General features: G+C 37.3%; 1 protein-coding gene and 1 long non-coding RNA gene across 2 annotated transcripts; both read right to left on the bottom strand.

The window, feature by feature from the left end:
* Positions 1–1,109: 1,109 nt before the first annotated feature.
* Positions 1,110–5,122, bottom strand: LOC110379611 (uncharacterized). The gene is made up of 5 exons (XM_064039098.1): positions 4,897–5,122; positions 4,137–4,282; positions 3,641–3,753; positions 2,329–2,379; positions 1,110–2,229 (listed from the first exon to the last, which is right to left on the bottom strand). The coding sequence occupies exons 1-5, from the start codon at positions 4,965–4,967 to the stop codon at positions 1,576–1,578; spliced, it is 1,035 nt and encodes a 344-aa protein (XP_063895168.1). The 5' UTR covers positions 4,968–5,122; the 3' UTR covers positions 1,110–1,575.
* A 395-nt stretch (positions 5,123–5,517) lies between these two features.
* Positions 5,518–6,097, bottom strand: LOC135118086 (uncharacterized). Its single transcript, XR_010277357.1, has 3 exons — positions 5,982–6,097; positions 5,829–5,911; positions 5,518–5,630 (listed from the first exon to the last, which is right to left on the bottom strand). It is a non-coding gene; the product is annotated as an uncharacterized LOC135118086 (long non-coding RNA).
* Positions 6,098–10,162: the final 4,065 nt, after the last annotated feature.

The raw sequence follows: 10,162 nt of genomic DNA, 5'->3' as shown, positions 1-10,162 counted from the left end.
ATGACCATAACAAGATGAAATATGTAGGTATAGGAAGAAAATAACTTATTACTTTATCTGCATCACCTCTCCACAGAATGCTTTCTCGTATTATTAATATAATTTGTAAATAGCCAAATTATAAATATTAAATAATGAATTAATGTAATTTTTATTAATACGTGTATACGTTTTTAGTTTACTTGCATTATTTAGGTTTTGTTTTATTCGTGACTGTGATGATGATAATAAGAATGATTTATGAGAATTGCGTAAAATAAATTAAATTATTCCTCTATCATAAAATAATATTTTATTTAATCTACATTGATCACATCCTGTACCTGACCTCTTATCTTGAAATTAACTATTTTTTATAGCCCAGTAAAATTACCAGAAGCAAGAACATCGAAATGAAAGACAATAAGCGGAAAGTACACACCTTTATTTTGTCATTCTACTTTTACTTTCCCTCGAAAGTCTCGTAAGACCTCGTGCTCCAGCTCTGATAATGATTTAATACCTACTTATTTGTTATACAAGACTTCAAAGTTGCTTTTTAACCACACTGGCTCAATTTTATTCAAAAACAGAACAAATCAAATATCTCGCCCACTTACATGAAGGGCTACCTTAATATTTTTCTTCTAATTTTTACAGTTTGTCGGTGTGATTGATAACTTTATCATTTATATTGGTACCGTTGTCGTTGTTGTTGTCGCTCTAGCTAGCTAGAGGATAAAAAAAGGGTTGGTTGAAGAAGTTTTTCATAAGTGGGAACTGTTCTGCTATCCTTATTAAAACCATTTATAAGGTTGCGTAGAATATTTCCTAGAACCGAGCCTTTGACAATTTCGCAATTATAAAAGATTATTGAAACCAGTCCAGTAGTTCCTGAGGATACAGTGTTTAAGCAAACAAACGAACTCGGCTACTGTCCTCTGCTTTTACCCAAAAAGGCGGTTAGTTATATAATGTTTATGTCATAAATACAACACCTACCTAAAACATTATACATAGTTATTATAAAATATTATAAAAGAATCAGCATGGCGATCCAACGAGGTAATGCTGCCAGCCTCTTGGGCACGCTCCCAGTTGACGGCGATGGGGACGAAATTTTTGACGCTTTTTAGTTGTTTGTTTTACTAGGATAGTTTTTGATATTTATTGTAAATATGTATTGTAAATCTACATAGTTATATACTTTTTTTGCTCCTAGCAGTTTTACTTTTGATCTACTAGCCTTACGTAAGCTTTTGTTTTCTTAAGTTAAAAATACGGTCGAACACTGACTTCCAACATACAGTTCTGCCTTGTTTGGACATCAGGGTCTAACGACTAATTTGTACTACCACTTATGTACCTTAGTTTTACACAAAGTAATGTACAAGTCCATTGGTGTTCAATAAATAATTTATTATTATTATTATTTCTAATGATAATTCCACACCATATAAAGAGATACATATTGTATTTCAAGTTTTAAAACCTAGGACTTTAACAAAACGTTGAATCCCATTTTTCCCTCCCTGCGGCTGCTACAACTATGTAGTTGGCTGCTACTTATACACAGTGAACTATGGCAGTTAACATCTAGTTTATAAATAAATCTGCTCTCAAAAATACGACGCTGAGGAAGCATTGTAGAGCTAAAACAGCTTTAGCTAGTGAGCTGCGGCTACCCACGGCGACGGTGTCCAGGACATCAGCTGTTATATCTGCCAACTCCTCTTTAAACAGCCTGTTAGGATGCATGCCCCAGAAATCTTCACTTACACGTCTTCCCGAGCTGTTTGTCGGCGTCGACGGCGTTTCGCTCGTCGTCGACCAATCGCCCGTCAACGTTGATGATTCGGTCGTCCACTCAGTTGTGGTCTCCGGTTCAGGGTCCTCAGGTCTGAGTGTTGTTGGTTCATTCGGTCTTCCCGGCATAGCAAACAGTCTGAAGTCCAATGTGGCTGCGGCATCAAAATGAAACTTTATATACAAAACATTGGTCAATACTCTCCCCTTTTGGACTCGCATGGACACCATCTTGGGTCTGAGCTTTTGAATCCAGGTTGGCCGCATGTGTTTGGGTGTTTCTTTTTCACCCTTTTGTAGAGGCGGTGGGTCCGTTCGTGTTTTAAGTGGTTCGTTCTTATACATCATATCAGCGTCAAAATCCATAAGGTCTTCAGTTCCTCCCGAAAAGTCCATCTCTTCTCTAAATTCAAGATACGCTTTTCCGCGCTGTTTGGCATTCACCTGTATAAGATGTTTTATTAAAACTTGAGAACTGCGCTTTAAGTTTACATACAGTTTCACATTTTTTTTTTTGATAAAATAACTTCGAGTAACACTTACAGTTAACGTAACACATATGCAGGCCATGTTGTAAAGGTCGTACAGTGACAGCTGCAAATAAAACACTCTATTATTTGAAAGCTTTGAAGATTTGTAAATTAAAAAATATATATACATATTTTTAACGGAAGATTTAGATACCAGTTGGTATTGATTTTGACCTCCAGTCTAAACGGAGCAGCCTAATATCCTTGTAAAATAATTGCTACAGTTAATTTTAGGCCTTACTTATAAATAAATGTCGTAAAGACGATCTGGGAACTTCCGATTAGTGTAAGCATTTGTCTAGCTTTTTTGCAACCGATTGGAGTCGGTTCTAGTGTAACCGGATGCAGCTGAGTACCGATGTACGATTATTATAGTGTTTGAAACAGTGCTTTAACCATAATCTATATACATATAATAAAATTATAGAAAAGTCAAAACTGTACATTGAACATTTTTTAAAAGAATACTTGGTGGGCGATCCATAATCGATTCTGAACCCAAATATGTAGTTTTTAGAATTTTTGTCTGTATGTCTGTTTATCTGTTTGTCTGTATGTTTGTCCCGGATAAACTCAAAAAGTACTGCATGGATTTAAATCAAATTTTGCATGACTTTTACCTGGGGGCCGGTTCAACACATAGGCTATATATTATCAAGCTATCACCCACGGGGGTTGAGCAATGAACGATGAAATAATCGAAATTGGAAAACTGGAAATTCTATATTGCCCACGCAGACGAAGTCGCGGGCAATAGCTAGTTAAAAATAATTCCTTAGCCCCAATAATTCCTTAGCCCCAATAAACTACAGTAGTACTAGCTATTTTTGTCAAGATTTAACTTTGAATTGTATTCAAACACACTAACTAACACAGCCTATCCAACTCTGGAACTGGTACGTTAAGCCTGGAACTCCCTTCGCTCGTTTACAACTTATGGTCAACACGGAGCGTAGTATTTAAACAAACATGAAAAGAGCTGCGGTGATATAATTTGGCATCATAATGTGTTTTTTGGTAAAAAACCAAAAAAATTTGGCGATTCAGTGGTTTATTTAGGCAGAAATAGCGGCTTAATTTGCTTGCTAAGAGTTGGAGATCATTTAAAAATTTTTATTATATGTAATTTTATCTGGCTAGTTAAACATAAGCCATAAGACTGGTTGGCAGACATTCTGGTTTTTAACTTCCCTTAACGACTTCCAAAGATTTTTCGACAGCCGGATGCCACAAGATCCATCCTCGGATCATTCCGAGTACTGTTTAACCTTATGACGGATTGATCCAATAGTCCATAACTTAGTTACGACTCTATGGATACTTACTTTATAAGTTACCTCTCCTTTATCATTCGGCATGCGGAGGGCGAAATGCTCTCGGTACATCAGGACTCGCCTATCTTTGCAGGCGTTCTCATATTGTTCGTGCATCTCGTCGACTAAAAATTTACAAATAATTTCGTATTACAGTATTTTACTTATATTCATAGTCGAAGCGCATCGAAGCACAATTCTAACAGAGATCTGAGACCTTAAACAGACTATCTAGCATTAAATGTTTTTTCTAATGGGATCAGTGCTTGGTCGAGGAACAAAAAAAGCTTTTAGGCTTTATAATATGTGCGAAGACGACTAGATCGAGCGATCGAGCAGGGGCTCGATTCTGCAAATTTTACATAAGCGACATACGATTCACATTCGACTGAGTTGAGTTGAGTTGTTGAGCTTATCATGGGTATGCCATTTTAAACGATTGCTTGTTCCGACCGTGTGTTAAGGTGTCGTAATATTTAAAAATTATATATGTTCTTGTAACACTTACAGCGGTATATTGCAAGAGTATGGTTGTCTCTCTCGATAGGACTGATAGCGTAGTGAGACATTTTGCCTTTCAAAAAGTAATGATAATAGGAATGGCCGAGAATTTCTATCAACTCTTCACTACTTTCTTGTCGTCGAGTGTCCGACCTGAAACATTGTAAATATACGACCTGTTAAAGTTGAAATTCCTTTTATTATTATTCTTTATTGCACACTTGACATAAATATATACAAAGAATCAAGACAGTTTATGTACAACGGCGAGCTTAACCCAGAATTGGGTTGTCTTACTGCCAACCTTAAAGCCATAGAGAGCTTTTACATAAAATTAAACCGGCCAAGTTGACTGATTAGGTATTATTAAAACTTCAATAAATAAAATGTGTTCTTAGTCATCATGTAGTGGACGCACCCAGGTTGCACTCTTCCTACTTCCTTACTCTAAGCCTCAAAATATGTTTGTCATTTTTACGCATGCCATATCATGAACGTGATACACATATCGCTGAAGACAAGACTACAGAATTATAACATAACTAGTTTCTGCTGTTTAGCGGCTTCACTCGCACCTGGATAAAAAGTAGTCTGCAGCCTCAATAAATGGCTTAAATTAATATTTTTTCAAATCGCATGAGTTAGCTCCTGAGATTTATGAACCAATGGGATTGATGTTTTGATTAATATTTCTCCCCTCTAGTAGCCTCTGTTTCACAAACTAATTAATGGACAAGCACATTTAACAAAGGAATTCGAGTACTCACATGAACAGTTTGTGCACGGGGACGTAGTCGAACATGGTTCGGCGTCGCGTCAGCATATCTAGTGGATCCATCGTCTGGGGGTGTGGCGTCGCGAACAACTCACTACTACCCCCATTGGAGGTGACGAGCTCGATCCAACTCAAGTACGGATACAACTCTATGTAGCGAGCTGGCGCAGTACAACCAGGACCGTAGATACTTAAGCCCTCCTGTTTATAAAAGACTATTCGCATTCTCTCTCTTAGAAGGACTCGAGTCATGAAAGCAAAGGTTTCACAATGCTAAGCCAGGGTTTATCAATGTCAATTGTAATGTGGAAGCGAATAGAACCACAGAGAAAGAGTGTGCAAAGAAAGCGTGGAACGTTTATGTAATCTTTACTATTTTTGACAAAATCTCCACGTTCTCCTTCATCAAACTAAATGTCTGAATTATTTTGTAATTTTATTTTATTTAGTTTATGACAAGTACCAAGATCAGCGCCATCTAGGCATCAGCTATTAAAAGAGTAAAAAGATATCCTCATAAAAAAGCCCTATCTACATATACTTAGAGCAATAATTCTATGAAGTAGGTTGCTTAGGAAAGTATAGTAGAGAGTTGGAACTGACCAGAGTGATAATTCCAGTATCGTTAGACACGAGCGCCATCCCGTCATCCCACAAACAGTTTACTGCGGAGAAAGGCGCATACCCACACACGTACGAAGTAGGGATAGTGCTCTTGTCTATCACCTGAAAAATGTTTCAGATCAACCAGATATCCCATTCAATAAAGGTTTTTTGAAATTGGGACTTTTATTTCCAAAAATGACATCATCCCAAAATGACACTTTAACTGAAATATCTATCAGCCTTATTAAAACGAGGAGGCAATTAAAACCAATATCAGGACCGAATAGGAGAAGGATCAGGACTATAAAATTTGCTCACTCCTCTTCTTTCATTAAATCCATCGCATACTGGATTGTCCAAGGTTTGTATTTTGTGAATCACTTTTTCCAGAGTTTCATATTCTGAAACCAATAAATTACTTCTTTATATGCGGTTTTTTGGCTTTGATATTGAATTAAAACCTAGACTTACCATCTGTAAAACCGGTGAGGTACACAGTTTTGGATTTTTTAAAGTGTTCTCTTGATAAGCACACAGGTGTCAGTGAAACTGAAAGTATTAAGAGCTATGTTGCAGGTGAACTTTATAAGATTCATTGATAAAACACAGCCGATAGACTGCTGCAAAAACGACCTTTAGTGTTGACTATGACAATAATACATGTGTTTACCTTCAAAACATATTACGTATCATTTAATCGAACCTTGGAAATGCAAATGAAAAACAAATATATCACCCAAAAATACTGCGGCCATAGGGAATCACAAACTGCGAAGCATGCCGAAGGAAAGAAAGACTCGGCAATAGATTTAAAGAAGCTTTAAGTTTAATAGATCTTTGTGCAACCGACGGATAAAGATAATAAACTGATTGTTGCACTTACAGCCCTTAATCTGAGTATTATTGAGTTCGATGATGGCCAAGCTGTGCACCATTGAGTCGCCGTACTCCGGGTGTACGACAAACGAAATAACTGACAATGCGACTGGCGTGTCCTCAGCTGGTATGAACACCGCCACCGTGTCCTCCCTATGGAAGTTGTCATCATTTATTAGGTATATATGCCATTTAATATTAATAATTTCGATGCCCTTACATGATAGTATTAGGGTACTACTATATGCTACGATCTCAGATCAAAGAAATGGGGCTACGATATTCTCTTTATAAATATCGTGTGGGTAGCATGTTTCACTCACTGGAGAAGTAAGCCACAGCTTTCTCAAATCTACCTGCAACTGACTCTTAAATAATATTGAAATAACGATAATGTGTGCCCAATAATAAAAGACATAGGGCTTTCTCCGATTCGAGAATGTTAAACGGCCAAAGTCTTCTGGTGGTTCGCAATTTTTTTTTAAACTTTCATAATGGTTGTAACCCGATCTCAGAATTGAACTCGAAAGTCGGTTCGGAACCAAGGAAGTTGGTCCGTCAAGGCATGACGGAACATCAGGTAAGCTAGTACTCACTTGAACACTCGCTCTGGTATCCTTGCCACGTCGTTTGCATTAGCGAGAGCGAACTTTGGCTTGATAAGCACGATGCCGGTCAGCGCCACGTGCCGCTTGTCAAAATCTTCTGCGCTCAAGAAGTCAAAGTAAATAATTTTCTTTTTAGGCCTTAGCAGACAATTTTGCAAATACTCATACAGATGTCAAAGGATTAACAGGACCCCATTGGTCAATAGTCTTGGAACTAAAATTGAATGATTATCTAAAAAAGGAAAATATAATAAAAGAGACTGACGTATGTGTACTTGCAGGACCCCGAGCCACTTGAAGGCACTGCTCTGGCCGAGATGACCTTCGGGCACAGTCTTGACCTCTACGTCACAGACTTCAGCCACCGCGCCACCTGTAAGGAAAGTAGCGTTTTCCTTCTCCATATCATATTAAGACAGTGCCATACGATGCGCTTGCCATGTGGCAAGGAACCACAAAGAACTGTAGCTGCAAAGGGATCCTACATAACTTTTCATGCGATTTTTTTTGCTTTTCGATGGAAAATCATCAAATGAGGGGTTATGTAAACTAGACTAGTCTAACTATCTAGGTCGAAATGAATGAAGTTTTCCAAATTCAAATCTATGGGGTCGGTTGCCATGTTTTCGAATTTTTGTGATATTAATTTGACAGAGAAAAAATTACAATGTATTCTTGATTAGACACCAAATTTCTTTTTTTATAAGTTGTTCGAGAAATAAAAAGCGTTTTATTAAAATATAATTGACTCACCGAAACCAAAAATCACCAAGAAAACAATAACAATATGTCGTTCTAACATTTTTTTTTCAATAAGGACTCCTAGATTCGCCTTGCAAAACACATCAGTACGTTTGTACGTTTATAATATCCCACGGTTATAAAATTTTGTAGCTTAACTTTAAATTATTATTAATGCCTTTAATGTCTTTAAGCGTGTCCATTGACCGCCACTGATGAAGTGAAGTAAAAGATATGATTTCCAGAGTATTGTTTATGTTTTCGTTGTTTACGTCTCTTATGAACTAAAATAAAACATGCTCGTAATAATGACAACAATAACAGACGTACGTAACTAATGGAATGTTCACTTTGGGAGTAAAAAGCAAAAACATAAAAAACTTTTTACAAAAAAAAGGGAGTCGGTTTTATTTTTTTGTAAAAAGTTTTTTTTTTGGCTTTTCAGTGACAAGTTGAGTTGTCACTATCCGCATTAGTGGAAAGTTCTTATCAATACGAATATAATATAAGCCCAAACACAAGGTAGTTTACATATTTAGTTGACGAGTTCCCTCGACCTTCCCTGGTCTCCATCATCAGGTCAGCTCCAAACCTTTACTGTCGCATAAACCTCATTGACAAGTTTTCAACCTATGCTCGCCTACAATTTTCAAGAGATGCCCTCGATTTCTCAGGGTTTTCACCATCAGATCCTGATCTGATGACGATGGGACCAAATGACAAACATACCCTTTCAAATAAAAAAAGAATTTTTGAAATCGGTCCAGGCGTCTTTGAGAAATCGAGTAACAAACATTAAAAAAAATACAGCCGAATTGAGAACCTCCTCCTTTTTTTGAAGTCGGTTGAAAAGGCAAGAAACCTATAGATTTGGGTCGATTGTTTCTTGCATGGCATGTTGGCTTAATTGAGTCAAGTAGTTCTATAAAGAGCAAATATAAATCCATTCAAAGGTGACGGACCTTTTCATTCATGTACATGCCATTGTATATGCATTTCTTCATAATCTGAATGCATTTTGCGTGAGCCACATATTTAATGCAAATCAAATTTCGTTACTTGTAGTCAAAGCAATACCTTTGTCTGAGTACTTATCAGCAACCAATTTAAATTAAAAATTGTCTGGTGAACTGATGAATGACCTAGAGCATTTTTTTAGTATACGTACAGCGTTTCATCGGAGAGCACGTAAATGTCGGACCAGCGCCGGATTTCTTTCCGGTCGTGTCGGATTGCCGTCCCATCGGGTTATGAGAGTGAAGGAATAGGGAGTACACCTGTGTCTGCGCAAATGCTCGTGCACTATAATAGATATGTCCTGCGCAGCTGGCTGATCTCCTTAAATGAGAATAGCCACCGTGGCCGAAATCAGCAGTGTATGCCATTGCCATTATGTATCATGTGTGTGTATTAGTATTTATGTGCGTAAAGGCGCTAGTTAGGCATCATGACAGCTAAGACAGCTCATCGACAGTTTCAATCTTTGTTGTTTTATTTGGCAGTTGTTGTTATTATTGCGATGACTGAACCTGTCAGCTGGTATCGGAAATCCGCCAGCTCATTTAATGATGATCATTTTGTTTTACTAATAATATCATTTTTCAGTATGCCGAGTACTGACACTTATCCACGAAGGAAGGAAACGTGACATCTCCGCTCGAATTTTGTTCTGCGTCTTGCACAGACCTGAATGCAGGTTTCTAGAATAGGAACTAAAGAAAACTTTTGACTGCCATACAATGGTACTGCTACATTTGTGTGAAAATATTTTTACTTACTAATTCAAAATAATATTTCGCAAAATTTCTTTTGTAATTTTGCCAAATGTGAACAGATTTTTTGGAGGGTGTAGAGGAGATTGTTCTTAGAGTTAGTCTCCGTCTATTATGCCTTTATGTACGCTCTATGAACTCCGCTATGTATTTGATAATGTACACTTTATGAACTCCCCTATTTACACGGCATTTCCTTAAGTACACGGTGAAATGGGTAAAAGCGAAATACTACGCACTGATCAATTACGACATCTCAGAAACTATAAACTCCTAAAAACTTGAAGGGTGGTAGGTTCTTTATAGAGGGAAGACATGCATTAAGGAGGAATTTTACCAAAATCTATTCCTGATGGGGTTAAACGGGGGTTGATAGTTCGCATGGAAGTCCTGTTTTAGAAGTGAGGGTCTTAAAATTTGTAGTAAGCCCGCTTACGATAAAAAATAATTGTACCTACGCGGACGAAGTCGCGAGCGACCGCTAGTTTCATAATGAAGCGAGAAACTCAGCTACATCTCTTAGCTATCTCTAGGTTCTTTCTCATCATATTTGTAATATATAAGTGGGTCTACTCCTTTCGTTATTCTGATTTCTTACGTCGCGTCACGATCATTTCGTTTTAGGTAAAAATGTAGCGTATGCGTATTTTACCTA

Source organism: Helicoverpa armigera, chromosome 18, assembly GCF_030705265.1.
Source record: "Helicoverpa armigera isolate CAAS_96S chromosome 18, ASM3070526v1, whole genome shotgun sequence".
In the NCBI taxonomy this organism is placed as follows: Eukaryota; Metazoa; Arthropoda; class Insecta; order Lepidoptera; family Noctuidae; genus Helicoverpa; species Helicoverpa armigera.
This window is presented reverse-complemented; position numbering and strand designations above follow the sequence as displayed.

Coding starts and splice junctions, on each gene's coding strand:
- LOC110379611 (XM_064039098.1), bottom strand. CDS start 4,967: ATGGATCCACTAGATATGCTGACGCGACGCCGAACCATGTTCGACTAC. Junction 4,283..4,896: donor CCCGTGCACAAACTGTTCAT/GTGAGTACTCGA, acceptor ACAATGTTTCAG/GTCGGACACTCGACGACAAG. Junction 2,230..2,328: donor GCATATGTGTTACGTTAACT/GTAAGTGTTACT, acceptor CATCTTATACAG/GTGAATGCCAAACAGCGCGG.